We start from the raw sequence: 18593 nt of genomic DNA on the forward strand, positions 1-18593 counted from the left end.
ATCACTTTTTAAAAAACTATTTCATTTTGGTGGAGGTGGGAGAATCTTGCATTTTACGGAATCAAGACACATTATAAACTTCTCCCTATTGGACTGCACATCCAAAATGTACTGCAGCACTTCTGGGGAAAGGGACACAGAAGAACTTGGAAAAGGTGGGCAAATACTAAATGGATTCTAGCGGACAGGCACTTAGATGAAATTCCATGAATACCAGCAAGCAAACGATGCCTGCATACTAGCAAAGGCTCAACTCCTACCCAAACCTACTCCACTCTGCAACCCCCGCAAAAGGAGAAATACGATCAAAGAAAAGTACAGAGAAGTTCGAACGCCAAAACAACCCAGGGTTTGCCCAAAGAGGGCTGTCCAAAGCCCAAGGACACTGTGCAGTAAAAAGAGCACTTGATAATGAGTCAGAAGCCCTGGGTACAAACCCTGAACACACTAATTTTTCAGCTGTTCTGACCGTCACTCCAGTCACTTCCCAAAAAAAGAGGCTGAACCATAAATTGGTGGCCCGTCCACTCTCCCAAGGCACCGAGACGCAGCTCATGAATAACGAGAGGATGTGCAGGTACCGAAAAACTTTTCAGCACTGAGGAACATCTCGCATCCGGAGCTGTCAGGAGGTCCCACGGAAAGCATCACTGTTCCCTAGCCCTGGAGGGACAGCAAGGTCCCGCATGCAGTCCCTGGTTCGTCTCGCCTCGCCGGGCTCTAGTACCTGCTTCCCCTGCCAGCCCAGGGCGGCGGGGACCCGCGGGAGCGGCCCGCGCCCCAAAGCTGCGGCGGCGGCTGCTCCCAGCAGTCTCATGGCAAGCGCAGAACGGGCGTAAAGGTCCGGTAGCTGTGGTTCTGCTCAGCAACCCGACCCACCCCTCGAACCGTTCAAAGTCACGCCGGCAATCAGTGCGGGAAGAGCGCTTCCGAGTCGAAGGACGCGGGAGAGGAGAGAGGAAAGAGGAGGGACTTCCGGACCTCAGAGCAGAGCAGACCTGTCCGCTGCTCTAGCGCCGTCTGTGGACTTGGAAGAGAAAGTGCAGTCGCTTTGGCGAGCTAATCATTTGTATGCTCCCGGAAAGATGCAACCTTTTAAACGTGGTTATTTTGCGTATTCATTGTTGCTGTCATGTCTACTTTTGTGTAGGTTTAAAATTTTTCATAACTTTTAAAAAATCTGAAATGGCTTCCTCTCCCCTTCAAAGTGCCTACGAGGCCCTGCTTGAACAGCCACACCACTATAGCAATGTAGAGAAATGTTTATATCAGAATTTAAGTAAAAAAAAAAGAAAAAAGAAAAATTGTTATCTGTGTTATTACAAATAGGAAAAAAATAATTATAAGACATGACCTGAAGGGCGCCTGGGTGTTTCAGTTGGTTAAGCAACTCCTTCAGCTCAGGTCATGATCCCAGGTTCCAGGGATGGAGCCCCACGTCCGGATCCCTGCTCAGTGGAGAGCCTGCTTCTCCCTCTGCTCTGCCCTCTGCCCCTCACCAACACCCCAGCCGCCGTGCCCCGCTCATGTTCTCTCTCTCTCAAATAAAATCTTTAAAAAGAAAAAAAAAAAAGACATGACTTGAAAAGAATATGGAAAAATGATCAATTATAAGTGTTTTTTCTCATTTCAAAAAAGTTCATTGTTCGATGTTAAACGTAACATATTCAGTCCATATGGAAGACAGCAACCTTGAGAATTCCAGTTAGATCTCAAAGTCTTTGGAACTCAGTATGTCCAAAATGGAGCTTCTCATCTTCCTCCCCAAAACCTTCTGCAGTCTTTATTTTGAAAATGGAAACTCCGTTCAAGTTGCCCAGACCAAAAATGTTAGTGACTTCAACACCACTCTTGGACACCTCTGGTCGAATCTGTCGGCATATGTTATAGGCACCACCTTCAAAAATAGATCAGGACCTGCCCTTCTCCTCGCCTCTCAACACTGCCATCTATTTCCTTTATTTTCAATAGCTTCATCAATGAGATGTTCCCTAAACAACTTTTCTAAACCAGCAGGTTCCTCCCTTTCTATCTTCTCATGCTGTTTCATTTTCCTTCAGAACACTTCTTAGATATATCCAGACATTTCACATACCTGTTTATTGTCAGGCTTTCCCAATGGGAATGTAAGTTGCATAAGGAGACTGATTTGGTTTTGTTAATTTCTGTATCCCTTTGCATGTGCTAGGTGCTCAATAAGTATTAAATGAATGTACGAATGAGGACAAATTAATAGAAATCAAAGTACAAGGGACAAGAAAAGAAAAATAAAAGTTCAATGATGAATTTCAAATTTACTTTTTGTATGTCATCCATGTATTAATTTGCAATAAACGATTTGTAAACTGATTTGAAGAATAAAGCCGTTAATGTTGAATATACCCAATAAACTTTTTTGCTAATAGACTTTCAAAAATTTAATCTTTATAAGCCTGTTATGTATTTGTTTAAAATATATAAATATATGATTATGCAAATGATAATAAAATTAAGATTACTTTAATTTTAAGATATAATTATGTCAAATAAAACAGTATATCTACTACACTAAAATCACCACTTTTTTTTAAGATTTTATTTATTTATTTGACAGAGAGAGACACAGTGAGAGAGGGAACACAAGCGGGGGGAGTGGGAGAGGGAGAAGCAGGCTTCCTGCGGAGCAGGGAGCCCAATGCGGGGCTCAATCCCAGGACCCTGGGATCATGACCTGAGCCGAAGGCCGACGCTTAATGAACTGAGCCACCCAGGCACCCCTAAAATCCCTTTAACAAAGTTTCCTTAATTAAAAACTCATGCTCATTATCTTGTGTGTATATATTCATATTTTTCTGTAATTATTATGAATATATTATTTTTATTAATCACTTTTAACTTAAGTAATCCATTTTTCTTTACTCCAAAAAAAACTGGAAGACAGAAAATCAAGAACTGTCTAGCTAAATTTTTATGAGTACATATTATAGATTATCTCTGTTAAGGTTTTGTGTGTGTGTGTGTGTGTGTGTGTGTGTGTTTAGAGAGAGCTTGCTGGGGGCACAGAGCAGAGGGAAAGAGAGAATCTTAAGCAGGCTCCATGCCCAGTGCAGAGCCCTATGTGGGCTGGATCTCACAACACTGAGATCATGACCTGAGCCAAAATCGAGTCAGACACCCAACCAACTGAGCCACTCAGGTGCCCCTAATTCTGTTAAGTGGCAAAATACACATATACAGTATCATCCAAAACATTTCCACACTGTTAATTCATAGTCAGTCATTTTATAATCTCTAAGAAAATTGGAACTATCTTCGGTGACCAAAATCTTGTACCAGTTTTTACTTAGAAACTGTCCAAGTATCCAAGGACTAATTTAATATTTTCTAAGCTCTGGAAAAGTTAACTAAGGATTTGAAAAATTACAATTTTAGCTAACACATTTAGTCCTTATAATTAATAGTATTATCATAATCTTATAAGATTAAAACCCCTTTTTTTTCTTTTGAGAGAGAGAGAATGAGTGGGGGTGGGGCGAGAAAGAAGCAGGCTCCTCGACGAGCAGGGAGCCCGATGCATGACTCGATCCCAGGACCCTGGGATCATGACCTGAGCCAAAGACAGGTGCTTAACTGACTGAGCCACCCAGGCACCCAGATTAAAACCCCTTTAAAAGACATCTGTATTTCAATTTTATTTAGATAAACACCATTTTATATTCTGTAATCTTACACAATTGATGGAGTCAATAATAAATTATTTGACCCATAAGATATAGGAAATTTGGAAAGTTTAAATCATGAGAAGTTCAATCTTAGTTTTATATAAACTAGATTTTATTACCATTAATTTTATATAATAAAACCTGGAAGAAGACATATAGTTATATATTCATTCCTTTACCCAAATCCACCTATTTATCAGAAATATTTCATAAAACTTTTTAAAAAATACTTCATAAACTTTATATTCATAATCATTAAATCATATTTAAAAGCTCCTTTTATCTTGAAACCTTTCTTCTTATAATCATACTAACAAAAGCTATTATTTAAATGCACTTGTCCACAATTTTATGCAAAAAAGCACAAATAGTTTGACTTTTTCTCTTAGACATTTTAGACTATTTGGACTAGATATTCTTAGATTACACATATGCCAAATGACTTTTTTCTTAATTCATCTTTAAAATTTTTCAAGTGCGGGGTGCCTGGGTGGCTGAGTGGGTTGAGCATCTGACTCTTGATTTCGGCTCGGGTCATGATCTTACAGTCTTGGGATAAGCCCCATGTTGGGTTCTGCGCTCAGCTCGGCAAGGAGTCTGCTCATCCCTCTCCCTCTGTTCCTCCTCCGACTCACACATGTTCTCTCTTAAATAAACGAACAAATAAAATCTTTAAAAATTTTCAAGTGGGAGGAAAAAATTGGGAGGAACAGGAAAAACAGTGAGCTAGATTACATATTAAAAATTTTGAGTTTGAGGGGGTACTTGGCTGGCTCAATCAGTAGCACATGTGATTCGATCTCAGGGTTGTGGGTTTGAGCCCCACATTGGGTGTAGAGATTACTGAAAAAAATTAAAATCTTTATAAAAAAATTCCAGTTTGAGGAAAAATCGATTGCAATCAGGCAGTGGCCAAACAGGAAGTGGTGGTTAGGGGGTCTCCACCAACTAGAGCTAAGGGAGACTTTTATAAAGAAGAGGCAGAAGCAAAGCAAGGAAATTATTTGATTATTTGATTGGCTGGCTATAGCTTAAATGGTTGCCTTATATGGGAAAGCCTAGTTGGCTGTTTGTGATTGACGTCTTTAGGTTTCAATTTCTTAACCTTGAGGCATAACAGGCTTGTTTTGGTTTGTTTACATGGGCTACTAAGACATTAAAGCCATCTCAGTCTAATGGCTTCCTTAATTAATTATACAAATATTAAAGTATTCCTGTAAAAGGCTAATTACCTTCCCCCTTTCAAGAAGGGAGGAGAAAGTTTAAATATAAACCATACAGTTACAAAGCTCTAAAGTATGGGGGCACTTGGGTGCTTCAGTTGGTTAAGTGTCCGACTCTCAATCTCAACTCAGGTCTTGATCTCAGGCCTGAGTTCAAGGCCTGCATTGGTCTACACGCTAGGCATGGAGCCGACTTAAAAAAAAAAATTCTAAAAAGCTCTGAAATATGGAAATAAAAGACAGAGAGTCTTTTACATAAACAAAGTGGTCTCTTTTAGACAAATAACACAAAGGCTCTCCTGAGGTTTTGTTTGTTGTTTTTTGGTGTTGTTCTTCCAAGGTGCCTCTCAAGGCAAGTGCCTTGTTCAAGTGCAAGTTTTTTTCACATCCAAGTTCCCCAAAATGGTCACTACAATTCCTTGCTAAAGTTGTGCCAGGAGGTAGTACAAGTCTATTAGCTGACAAACCCATGAAAAACTGCCTGATGTTCTATCAAATGTAAAACACTGACTGCTTCTGTCTGTCTCAGGCTTTAACATTAAGCCACATGACTACTGACCTGAGACACATGTGGTTAGAAAGCAACATGGGTAGATAGAAGGTCTCTCCCAAAGCAAACTTCTCATACAAGTGACAAGACTGAGGAAAGTTTTCACAGACAAATAATATAAGATGTTGGGCAAGTAGTCAGAAGATGGGAGATGGTGCTTAAAGTCAAATTCACCAGAGGACACCAAAGTCTGATCAGAACTCCTAATCCCCAAGAGAAAATAAGCATGATCCTGGGGACAAAGAAATCATCAGAATGCAGATTTACTGCAAATTCCATGTAATCAGGGACAGAGGGGACTCAAGAGGTCTCAGATATGTACATTATTACTAAATTGAAGATCCTAATTCACTGCAGTGAGGGTCTATGTCACACTTCAGTAGAATCTCTAAATTTTCCTAGCCCTATCAGCCTAAGACCACTGTCTTAGTCCATTCAGGCTGCTATAGCAAAAAAACCATAAACAATATAATGGCTTATAAACAATAGGAATAGAAAGGGTAAGGGGGGGGACACCTGGGTGGCTCAGCTGATTAAGCATCTGCCTTCAGCTCAGGTCATGATCCCAGGGTCCTGAGATCAAGCCCCATGTCAGGCTCCCTGCTCTGTGGGGGAGCCTACTTCTCCCTCTCCCTCTTCATGCTGCTCCCCCTCCTTGTGCTGCCGCTCCCCCTGCTTGTGCTGTCTCTCCCTAATAAATAAATAAAGTCCTAAAAAAAAAAAAAAGGTAAGGGAGCTCTCTCTAGTGTCTCTGTTATAAAGGCACTAATCCTACTCAGGAGGGCTCCACCCTCACGACCTAATCACCTCCCCAAAGCAACATCTCCAAATACCATCATCATCATATACCACATTTAGGGGACTATCTGATTCTTTTTTTTTAAATTAACATATAATGTATTATTTGTTTCAGAGGTACAGGTCTGTGATTCATCAGTCTTACACAACACACAGCACTCACCACAACACACACCCTCCCCAATGTCCATCACCCAGCCACCCCATCCCCCCACCCCCCTCCCTCCAGCAACCCTCAGGTCCAATGTGCTCCTGCCCTTGCCTTGTGACATAAGGGATAATGGAGTCATAAAGGTAGAGTAACGGAAACCTATCACTGAGACTGCCAGGTACCAGGAAAATCTCTAATGTAGCAAGGAGTGTTAAGTATGCAACTTGGCCTCATTGCCAAGGCCACATTCCCCAAATTGTTACTATCTTCCCATTCCCAAAAGATCCAGGGTTCCAGAAAGATCAATGGTTGTCCACAAAGGAAAAATAATATGAACTGTATACAAGCTACAGAGAACCTTCTTTCTTATATGGTTGACTTCAGCAGTATGGTAAAAATAATTCTGAAAAGAGACAATTTCAGCAACATTGAATATGAAGAATTGACATTTAATCTATGTCACGGTTTTATGAGTGTCCCCTTATGAAGCACTGTGGAATAAGAAGAAATATATATTTAATTCAATTTTTATTTACTTTCTATGGTAAATAAATTGGGAGAAAAAATAGCTGTAAATGCTCTAACTGCTATATGATGAGTAGAAGTTATACTGTTTTAAATACAATTATTTATTAAAGTATGTTTTCATATTTGAATATAATGATTCAAATTATCATCAGTGTAACAATTTAGGCAGAAGAAGAATATTGTCTATTGGGATTTTGCTCTATCAAGTAAATTTATGCAAAAGTATTATTTAGAATTTATGCCTTATGACAACTTCCCAATATGTTATTAGTATATTAAAGTATGCATAAGAGGAAAATGTTAACATCTTTAATTAATACGTGCTCAATTACTTTTTCTTATAAAAATAAATTGACATGTATGTATCTTATTTTGGTAACTAATTACAGGCATGAAACACACTGACTAATAAAATTAACAGGATATAATATGGAAAATTAGGAAAGTATAAGCACAATAACATAGTTCTATTTCCAAAGTGAAGAAAGCAAGATATTAGGATTATAAAGTGATAGTGGATTTTATGTTCTTTTTCCTCCTGTAAGGGTTAAGATTTTATATTCTCATAAACTTTAAACTTTCTAAAAATGGATTAATGCTTGAATTCTAGAATAAAAAAGCTAAAGCTGAATTTTTAAATGGTATAAAAGGAACAACTGAATTATTAAGTACCTTGCTCAAACACACATATCACCTGTCTAAGAAATTTTGAGACAATCAATCATTCAGGTTTACAGAATACCAAATGCATTTTTCTAAATGTCACAAAAAGGCTGAGCAGAGTTTCTCCAAGGACACTCCAACTTTAGAATGTTAACTGTGGAGACAGATTAAGCTGTTTGTGGGAAAGGAGAGGAGAAATATACTACCTTAAGAAGTTAAAGAGAAAGGTCAATGTGAAGTCTGATGAATGTTAAGAATGTAATATGGAACAAAAAATAATACAGTGTATAAAGAAATTATAAAAAATAAAACTCATATATATTAGCAATTTAAAATCTCCTTAAAATTCAGAATTATTTGATTATTCATTATTACCAAAATAATAACTAATTTCTCATAAAATAGTACTAGTATAATTTTGCTTTATTTTTTTTTAATCTTAAAGCTAGCTGGCTGGGGCACCTGGGTGGCTCAGTTGTTAAGCGTCTGCCTTCGGCTCAGGTCATGATCCCAGGGTCCTGGGATCGAGCCCCGCATCAGGCTCTCTGCTCAGCGGGAAGCCTGCTTCTCCCTCCCCCACTCCCCCTGCTTGTATTCCCTCTCTCGCTGTGTCTCTCTCTGTCAAATAAATAAATAAAATCTTAAAAAAAAAAAAAATAAAGCTATTGGCTATATAACACATAAAATCTGATTTAAATAATTTTATCTTTATTAACATCACTGTAGTATTGTGTTAGTGAAAACAGACTATTTTTTAACATTTTACTTTCTTATAACTAATACATATGATAAAACTAGCTCTACAATCGAATATATAAAAGAAAACATAGCCAACAGGAAGATAATTGGGAAAGCAAAATCAGCTTTAAAAATTAGTATGTTTTAAAGAAAAGAGTTTTATAGAATGTTTAGCAACTTAAGTTGTTGAAAATCAAAGTTTTATTCCTAAAGTATGGACAATATAAAGCTAGCACTTCCAAGAACATTCAGATATCAGAAGAAAGTTAAGTACAGTACTGATTTAACAAGAGATTGGTCTTATGTGTATTACCCAGCACCATTACTTTCTCTGTTAAAACAATCAAAACTAAACAAATCAAATGCAAGGCTATTTATTTTTTGTTGATTTTCACAGGTGATCCTTTGATGTTGAGTTTGTCCACAAAAACATTTGATCTTCTTCCACGTTCAATGGCTGGACTTTGATGAGGTTTCTCCCTGAGAAATATAAAATGAACATAAATACCATTTTTTAAATGGCCAGTAGTTTACAAATCAATACTAACATGATAAAAAAAAAACACTGTAATTTATGGAGAGTTTTATCTAAAACTTCCATAATAGCTTTGAAAAATATATGGGAGATTATTTCATTAACATTTAAGAAAGCAACAGCTGCTTTCCTGAGATAGATTTAACTGTTTAACCATGTCATCCAACATGGCAGCCACTAGACACATCATTAACACTTAAATTAATTAAAATAAAGTTTAAAACTCAGTTCCTCAGTTGCATCAGCCACATTTTAAGTGTGGTTCAATAGCCACATGTGGCTAGTGGCTGCCATATTGGGCAGTATAGATACATAACTTTTTCTTTATTACAGAAAATCATTCCAGAAAGTTCTAATGGACAGTGCTGGTTTATAGAAAATGCCACTGATAGGGCCACAGATTTACAGATCATCTATAAAGAGCATGCTTTTTCTAACAGGGACCTGGATTTCATAGTCAAACTTAGCACTGTAAGGTTTTTTATCAATAAACTTTTCAAAGATAAATATTGTCTAAAAGTAATACAGAACCTAATTTTCTACAGAAATTAGGCTTCTAAGTTCCTAAATAAGTATTTTAAAATAAAAGATGCTAGCTCATGAAATTCTGCACAAGGCTTCTGATTTACTTGACACCCACTTGTCCACCGCTGGTTCTGTGAAGGCTTCCACCTTCTGCAGCAATCCTCCACTCTCTTATGGCCTAGAACAGATTTCTGTTTTAAGGCCTGGTGAGGCCTCTCTCTCTCTCAAGTGTAAACTTAATAGGAACTAGGTATTGTTTTCCATTTTTACCCCAGAGAACCAAATTAAATTCCAACTCTAGAATATACATTAAATGTACAAAAATCTCTATAATCTTTAAGATGTGGTTTCAGCACAGCTATTCCAAAGGTAATCTCAAAGGAGGCTAAAGTTTTAGAAAAAGTCTTCCAAAATAGCTAGTATCTAATGCCTAATATAGGTGCAGATAATGTTATATACTATACAAGTATCTAAAAATGCATTTACCATTGACTTATGAGGAGAGTTTTGTTAAGCCTTTCAAATAGAGCCCCTCTCTCCTTATCATATCTCTAGATACCAATTATCTTTACCTGGCATGAAATGTATGCCTACTATATCCAGATTAAAACCCGCTTTACAAGAATAACTACATTATGGTATTTCACTTTTCCTTAGAAGGATTTTAGCCCCTATCTTTTGAAGCATAATTTGCTAGTGAGTTACTAATCATACAATCTTAAAATATTATTTGTTTTTAGATACAGATTTAAATTTGTGTGGAATGCTCAGATACAATGTAAAATCATTACATCCTTCACAAAAGATACTGTTGATACAATGGATGTTAATAAAAACTTCCTGATACAGAAGTAAAATTATGTAATTTTTCTCCTAATTCTTCTTAAAAAACACAATTTATTTTAGAAATAACTTTACCTTCTTTTAAGTTCTCGGCAGCCTGAATTCTCATGACCAACACTTCGCATCCTAGGGTTTTCTACATTGCGCCAAGGCCCCACTGGTTTGTACTTCAAAATCTCATTTTGCCACTCATTGTCAAAAGCATGAGCATCACCTACATGAAATATCAAAATAAAGGGGCAAGTATTAAGATATTAACTGTCAGTAACTGCCTTGGCTCCCACATACTTGATTTTGGCCTTGTGCTTCCATCAGCCTAACCTCAAGACAGAGGCAGGGAACTGCTCCAAATATAAAGGTCTTTGATTCAGAGTAATATTTCCTTTTTTGTCTGTTCCTCTTTTATTCCTATTGATAATTTGATTATTGATGATCTGGTTTTTCATGCACCTGCTTGGATATCATACTATTCTATCCAATGAACCCTTTGACCCAATTACACTTACAGTCTTTCCTCCTGGGTCATCTTCCTGGTGATCATGCTTTTCCTCGGTACTTGGGCACTTCTACTGTAACTAACACGTCCTATTAACCTCACCGTTTTCCTACATAATAACTTGGCCTACCTCGCAAGCTTCTGTTGTCAATTTCCTAAAACAGGTTACTCAACTGTCAATTTGTTATGAAGTAGGCAATCTAATTTCAATAACAATAGGTAAATGGTAATACTTGTTCTATCAGATGGCCTTTATAATAATAATGTGCTTCCTCACTGAATTTTTCTTCAACATGTTAATTATTGTGAAGTACTCTGTATATATTTAACTATGACAAAACTACAAAGATTAAAATTAAAGAAAGGTTAAGATGTTGTAGCTTCCATCTCATTGCATAAAAATAATTTTCTCCAAGCCAACCCTAAGAGAATTTCTTTTTCTGAAATGATATGATAATTTAAACCATTTCCATTTAAATAATTTAAATTTAAAATGACAAACACTTTTATTCAAAATACTTTTTGAAAGTAGGAGATGAATATAACCCAAAAACTACAATGAGAAGAGTTAGGCCACTGGAAGGACTTAAATGCATTGAAGAATGAATATAAAACCTAGAAAATGGAGGGGCGTCTGGGTGGCTCAGTCGTTAAGCATCTGCCTTCAGCTCAGGTCATGATCCCAGGGTCCTAGGATCAAGCCCCACATCGGGCTCCCTACTCAGCAGGAAGCCTGCTTCTCCCTCTCCCTCACAATCTCCCTCTCTCGTATGTCTCTATCTGTCAAATAAATAAATAAATAAATCTTAAAAAAAAAACAAACCTAGAAAATGGAAAGACATACTTGATACAATACAATACAAGAAATTAAAATCTTATCTATACAAAAACTTAAGTGCCCAACAATACAGAATGATTTAAATAAATTACGGCCCATTCATGAGAACTTTTAGGTAACCATTTAGAATGTTTTTGAAAAACAACATCATAGGTGACTGTTTTCACAGTTATAATGGTGAATTAAAATAGGCACAATATAAACTAGATAGTAAAATACTAACTGAGAAAAAGTATATGTGTTAATATATACATAAAACTATTAGGAAGAAATACATTAAAACATTAATAGTTATTTTGGGGTGGGATTATGGATAATTTTAGTTTTCTTTATTCTTTTTTATACTTTTCAAATATATCTTAGAAATATTTAAAAACTCATTTTGCCTACTGGCAGTCTTACTAAATGACAATTCCAAAAGATTCCATTTTCCATGTATAAAACAAAAAATAAGAAACATTACCAAAAATCACTATAAAAAAACAAATCTACTATGAAACAATGAAACCACAATTTTATTACTTTGATAAGGTAGTCCCTACATATTATTCATAAACTACCTTGAAATGACATCTTATGGAATGTTTCTACAAAAAACATTCATCAAGTTCTACCAGTATTTTAAGAGGAAGAATGCTATTTTCTGTGACAACTTACTTTCATTCATATTGATGAACTCTTGATTGACCTCTTCATCTCCAGTCTTGTTGTTCTTTGACTTTTTAATGACATGAGCTCGGTCATGAAGATGATGACCAACAGCCATTTTTTCTAGTCCACTATCAGAATCTCTCATCGCTTTCCTAGTTTCCTTTATCTGTAAAAATGAAGAAAATAAAAATTAGTTATTATTTAAATATATAGAGGATGGATGTAATTCTCAACTCCTCAGGACCTGTTTACTTATAGAGGTAAGACCATAAATCTACAGCTCTAAAAAACTGGGTACTCAGGTCCACTACCAACTTGCAGTAAAATTGTGGTAATAGTTCTCTTATATTTTAAAAACTGCTTAAAATTAAAATGTCTAGGGCAAATAGAACCAATACAATTTAAACTTTTTCTAAATTGTAATCAAATGGCATAACAAATAATAACCTAATTATATAAAACTTAGTGCCTTCAACACTGTCCTTAATCGTGTAATAGTTGGGAGTACATCCCTCTAAGTAAGGGCAACTGATTATTCAGCAGTCATGTTGATGGCCTTGAATCTCATGGCTCCTACATATCAACTCTATGGGTTATGAGAATATTCATGATAGCCAAAGACTATTAATATTAGCATGGTTTGCTGTGGGATGTCAACAATTAAATTGTTTACATTTAAGATGTATGTTACTTATAGCAAGTTAAAATGAAAATGTGTGCACTATGGCAAGAGCATCATTAAAAGGTATGTCTTTATATGTAAAAACTAAAAAATGGACTATTCACATGCATTAAACAGGCAAACCTAATTTTTTTTTTACTATAAGTACTAATGAGGAAGCGTAGAAATAGGAACTCTCATACTAGACTTCATGGGAGCTAACTGTTTCAATCACTGTGTGATAGTAACTTAGTAATTTTTAGGTAAAGATGAAGACATCCACCTCCTACAAACCAACAATACCATTCCTAAACCATTTGCACAAGGAGACATGTACAAAGATAAATGAAAAATTAGAAATACCTAAAAATCAATCAACAGAAAAACAGATTAAAAACTGTGGTGTATCCATATTTTGGTTAATCTATAGAAGTCAAATAAACAGAGCTGTATGTATAAACTTGAATAAATCTCAGAAACATTACTGAGCAAAGTCAAGTTGCAGAAGACACATGCAGCATGAAACCATTTATATAAAGTTTAGAAACCCATAAAATAATTCATTATATTGCTTATGAAGCATACATAAATAATACAATTATAAAGGGGGCCTGGGTGGCTCAGTCGTTAAGCGTCTGCCTTCGGCTCAGGTCAGGATCCCAGGGTTCTGGGATCGAGCCCCGCATCAGGCTCCCTGCTCCGCGGGAAGCCTGCTTCTCCCTCTCCCACTCCCCCTGCTTGTGTTCCCTCTCTCGCTGTATCTCTCTCTGTCAAATAAATAAATAAAATCTTTAAAAATAAATAAATAAATAAAATAAAATTATAAAAACATACATAAGAATGATAAGTTCCAGATATAGGAAAATGGTTCTTTTGTGGGGAGGGAGTAAAAGGGAAAAAAGGAACCAGGGAGGGAAGAGTGCACTGAAAGCTTTAACTGCATCTAATATTTTTGCTTAAAAAGAAAAAAAAATAAGGGACAACTTAAAGCAAATAGAGAAAAATGTTATGAGTTGACTAAACTGGGTGGAAGAAATGTGGGTATTTATTACATTATTTTCTGTATCTTTTCTGTACACGAAGTATTTCATGAGTTAAAAAATTCATTTACTTCAGATACAAATTAAAAATAGATATTTATTTCATGAGACAAAGACTTCTTTTAATGTCTACTTACCTGGTCAACATGTAAAGGTAATAATAAACATCAATAGATATTTACATGAAAAAAGGCATCTAAGGTGGAGGGGGAGAAAAAAATGCCTTAAACTAAGTAAATACAGTTAGCATTATTGTGTTTCACAGTGATATGTGTCTTCTTCCCTCATCTCTACCCGCAGAGTACCAGATCAAGCTTAAATAATTAAAATCCGATATAGGTGATTGATAAGATTTCACATTCCACAACTTTATAAAGCTCCAAAAATGCTCAGAAAATACTTACTCCTCCTGGAGCCCTACGGGTTTGAGTTGAGGCCTGGAAAACCTTTGGTGGTTCATCTCCTACTTTGGAATAAGTCATAACTGAGGAAGAACTAAATGAATGTCCATTTGGATCCACTGAAAGGTGACCCTAGAGATAAATATAAATTGTCAATCCAGAGAGTTTAGTCAAATATGAAGAATTGACTTTAGAGGATTCAAATAAATAACAATACTAGCTAAAGTTCTACTAAGGATACCATACTATCAATATGGTATATCCAAATGGCACCCCCAGGAAGGTCCTCACCTCCTTCCATTTTAGGTACCAATTCTCACTCTTCTTGTGAGGAATAATAGGAAGTGACTCACTCAGAGATCCTTAAGTCTTTGTGATCAAAGACTTGCAGCTTAGATTTAAATATAGATACTGTGCCCTGAAGCCTATGATGCTTTTATAGTCAGTGGTTGACCCTTGTGTGCAATTTTGCCAATGCTGAGCCAATTAGCCATATACCAAGAAGTTTTATACCTCCTGTGGGTACCAGATTGCTAGATTATGAAAATCATTAATAATGCCCTAGATTTGGACATTCTGAAATGATCCTTAGATTCTAAACTGGATGACTAAAATGAGTCTTCTTCATATTGAATCAAGTTAATTTTTTAATGTTAATATTATGAGTAGAAAAGTAAGAGTATTAGCACTAGTTTATAACTATTTGGACTTTATGGATCTAATCCAATGCCTAAACATCATTCCTGAAATTTCTGTTTTCAGCTTTTTTTAAGAAAACACTAAAACTTAATTTCCTAGATGCTACAAATCCTTTTAAGTAGACAAGCTAAAAATAATTAAAAAGTCTAAATTCATATAAAATGTGCATTTACAATAGTGACCTTCAGCAGGATAAATGTTTTTGAGGTTGTGTTTTTTTTAATTTTGAAAGTTAATTAATGCAAACTCATAGGTTGTGAAATCAATTCGGTGGGTTGTGACTAGGATTTTTAAAATATGAACTAAAATAGAAAATATAAGCACACACTGTAAATATGTGTTATATTTATACTTACTATTTACAGTATGTAAATAGTATGATCATTTTCTCACAAAAATTGTTTCAGGTTTATTTACACAGTACATAAGTATTATGTACTGGGTCATACTGTTAAGATATATTTTCAACCACTGTGGACCACGATTAAAAAAAAGTTGAAAGCCACTATAATACAGGGTACCAATAACTGAAAATAATGTTCTCATCAATTTTTTAGTACTTACAAAGTTTCTTTGTAATTCCTGCATACTGTTTCGCATATTTAACATCATTCGGTCCATTGCCTGAAAAGGGTTGACATCTGTACGCTACAGGATATTAGGAAGTACGTTATTAACTATTAGTACAACACAAAAGAAGCAAATCAACCTTCCCAAAACAGCTGAAATTTTTTTCTTGATTTATGCAGTGGGAGCTCATGCAGCAATCGACCAGGCAAAGATAATTTAAGGACTATACAAAAAAGCAATTTGTTAAAGAAAAAATGGAAGTATATACAAAATCTCAAACAGTCAACATATAAATGAGTAGGGAGTTGCAACACTATAAATACATGCATACATACATGTGTGTATATACACACATATATACATGCATGAACATATAAACACATTTATCAACTTTCTCAAAACACAATTTAGTTAATATTTAAATACTGAATGGTGTATTCTGGGCTGGGACAACTCTAGCATAGACTAGTTTTCAAGTTTTTCCTTCTTTCCTCTCAGTAGAATCTCACCATGCAAATCAATAAAACTTGGGTATAAGATACCAACGTCACTTCCACCAGTACGACACAGCTGATAGAAACTGCCTCTGAGATCTTCAGCTCTCCTTTACATAAAAGGATCCAAGTGAGAGAGGTTAATTCACTCTACTGGTAGGCCTGGAATTTGCTGCCTACCACAGAAGGCTCAGTAGAACATTCCCTTGAGGCACAGCATATGCTTCTTTAGAAGAATAGTTAATTCTTCTAGAACTGTGGTTTCTTAGTCACAATTGATTTTGACTCCCAGGGGACATTTGTTCATAATTACATGCATTTTTGTGTGTCACAACTGAGGAGGGTGTATGACTGTCATCTGCTGAGAAAAGGTCAGGGACACTGCTAAAATCCTACAAAGATTGGACAGCCCCCCTAGAACAAGAATTATCTAGTCTAAAATGTCAATGGTGTCAGGGGCTGAGAAGCTCTGCTCTAGAAAAATCTCCTATTGATTTTAAGTTTTACCATTAGAACACTCAGGAGAAATTAAAAAGTGAAGCACACATTTTAGTGTGCCACCTGATGCATTGTTTACTATTATAAAACAGAAGGAGTGTTTGATTCAAGGAACTCCTCTACTCAAACAGGAGTCTTTTGAATCCTGTAAGGCACTGTAGTTCAATGCCAGTATTTCAGCCCCTCTAGAGATTCTTTTGCTGTATGCCAAGCTGGGACTCAATAAAGAATTATCAAAGGCCTGTCTATGTCTCTGCCTTCCAATGGGTTTTTATTACTTGTAACAAAGGGAAACAGATGGGAAAACCAAATTCTCCTTTAGAACCTGCATTTAACACCACAGGGAACAACAAAGGCACATTTAGGAGATACTGATAAATCTTTGGGCACACAAAGGACTGCAGTAGAATTAATCTGCATTTCAGAGATTCAACCCAATTCAGGAAACATTCTGAACACTTTGTTTCAACACCAGGTTGAGAAATCAGGGCTATATAAGAGATACAATTCATGAGAGTTGGAAGGGCTAGCCCAAATAAGAAGAGGAGAAAGACAGAAGAAAAGATCAGATGTTTGGGTATATTCTGCCCTTTTCTCAATTCACTGTCAAATCAAAATGTATCTGTACTTGCTGTGGGGTGGCCCAACACCTTGGGGTGACAAAAAGTGTGGGTACAAATTAGAGGTAAGATTCCAGTGGGCTCCTAAGGTCTTTGGGAACTTTGTACACATGCTCTTCTCTCTGTATGAATGTTTTTATCCTGACTCTCAGCGTAGTTTCTTCTCATCATTCCAGTATCACCTCCTTAAAAAGGCCACCTGCAAAAGTAATCTCTGCTTCACCTCCTATCTGTCATTATATCTTGCCCGGCTTCATCTCCTTCAGAGTACTTTGAAGTACTTTATCTGAAATTATTTTGTTGTTTATTGCCTGTCTTCCCACTCTGTAGAAATCATCTTTGTGAAGGCAGGGCTATCTTCTCTGTCTTATTCACTACTATATTCTCAATACTTTTAAAATAATTCCTGGCACATAAGGAGGGCTCAATAAATATTTGCTGAATGAATGAACAAATTAGCTCTAGCTCAGCTCAAACCCATATATTCAATTGTTCACCAGATAAATCCACCTGGACATACTATGGATGCCTCAAATGCCCAACACCCCAAACTGAAATGATCCTTTGACCGCCCCTGCTCTCATTCTGTATGAATGCACTGTTCCTTAGCTCAGTGGCATTACCATCTAGCTAATTCCTCATGCCAAAAAAATGGGCATAATACTTTCCTTTTCCCTCTTTACTTTCCTTTCAACCCAGTAAATCCCAAAGTTTTACCCGTTCACCTCTTTAACTCTCAAATGAGACACCACAGCCATTGCCCAAGTAGAAGCCATTACTAATATTTCCCAGAACACTTTAACAGCCTCCTGGCCTCCCTGCCTCAACTATGGTCCTTCCTAATCTCTCCTTCCCTTGAAGGCACAATAATATTTCAAAAACGAGAACCTGCCTCTATTACCATTTTGGTGAAAATTCATCAACTGCTTCCCCTGTTCTTAAGATAATGTCCACAGTCCTTACCAGGACAAAAGAAGTCCCTGGTTACCATCCATCCCATCTTTATCTACTCTCCAACTCATGCTCCAGGGCCAAGTGATCCTAACATCTTTGAGCTCCCTAGCCACCAGGTCTTTGCACATGCTGTTTCTTCTGTGTTGAACACTCTTTTTCTCCTCTCCCTTCTTTTCCTGGCTAATTCCTATTCAACCTTAAGGTTCCAGAAATCTTCTCTGATTAACCTCCACACCACCACCCTAATACATCAAAAGGTCTGGGTAACAGGTTTTTTTCTATCTGTGCTTCCATAGCATGTGGAACTTCCTGATCATTTTACTGAGAACTCTGTGCTACAACTGCTTTTTTAATTTGTCATTTGTCCCACTGAAAACTCTGGTCAGAAAGGACAAATGTGGCATGTCAAACTTTAA

General features: G+C 36.4%; 2 protein-coding genes across 4 annotated transcripts in view; both read right to left on the minus strand.

Moving 5' to 3' along the window:
• The window catches only part of GFM1 (G elongation factor mitochondrial 1), a 43680-nt gene extending 42730 nt beyond the window's left edge, over positions 1–950 (minus strand). Inside the window, exon 1 of the mRNA XM_036122404.2 lies at positions 728–950. Within this exon, the coding sequence (XP_035978297.1) occupies positions 728–817 (90 nt within the window). The 5' untranslated portion in view covers positions 818–950. The remainder of the gene's footprint in view (positions 1–727) is intronic.
• Positions 951–8535: 7585 nt separating this feature from the next.
• Positions 8536–18593, minus strand: part of MLF1 (myeloid leukemia factor 1) — a 31399-nt gene continuing 21341 nt past the window's right edge. For all 3 annotated transcript variants that reach the window (XM_036122415.2, XM_036122418.2, XM_036122420.2), the window contains 5 exons: positions 15606–15689; positions 14346–14474; positions 12247–12406; positions 10331–10469; positions 8536–8832 (listed from right to left, as the gene is read on the minus strand). In XM_036122415.2, coding sequence (XP_035978308.2) covers positions 8727–8832; positions 10331–10469; positions 12247–12406; positions 14346–14474; positions 15606–15689 — 618 coding nt within the window. In that variant the 3' untranslated portion in view covers positions 8536–8726. The remainder of the gene's footprint in view (positions 8833–10330; positions 10470–12246; positions 12407–14345; positions 14475–15605; positions 15690–18593) is intronic.

The sequence above is a fragment of the Halichoerus grypus genome, chromosome 1 (assembly GCF_964656455.1).
Source record: "Halichoerus grypus chromosome 1, mHalGry1.hap1.1, whole genome shotgun sequence".
Classification (NCBI taxonomy): Eukaryota; Metazoa; Chordata; class Mammalia; order Carnivora; family Phocidae; genus Halichoerus; species Halichoerus grypus.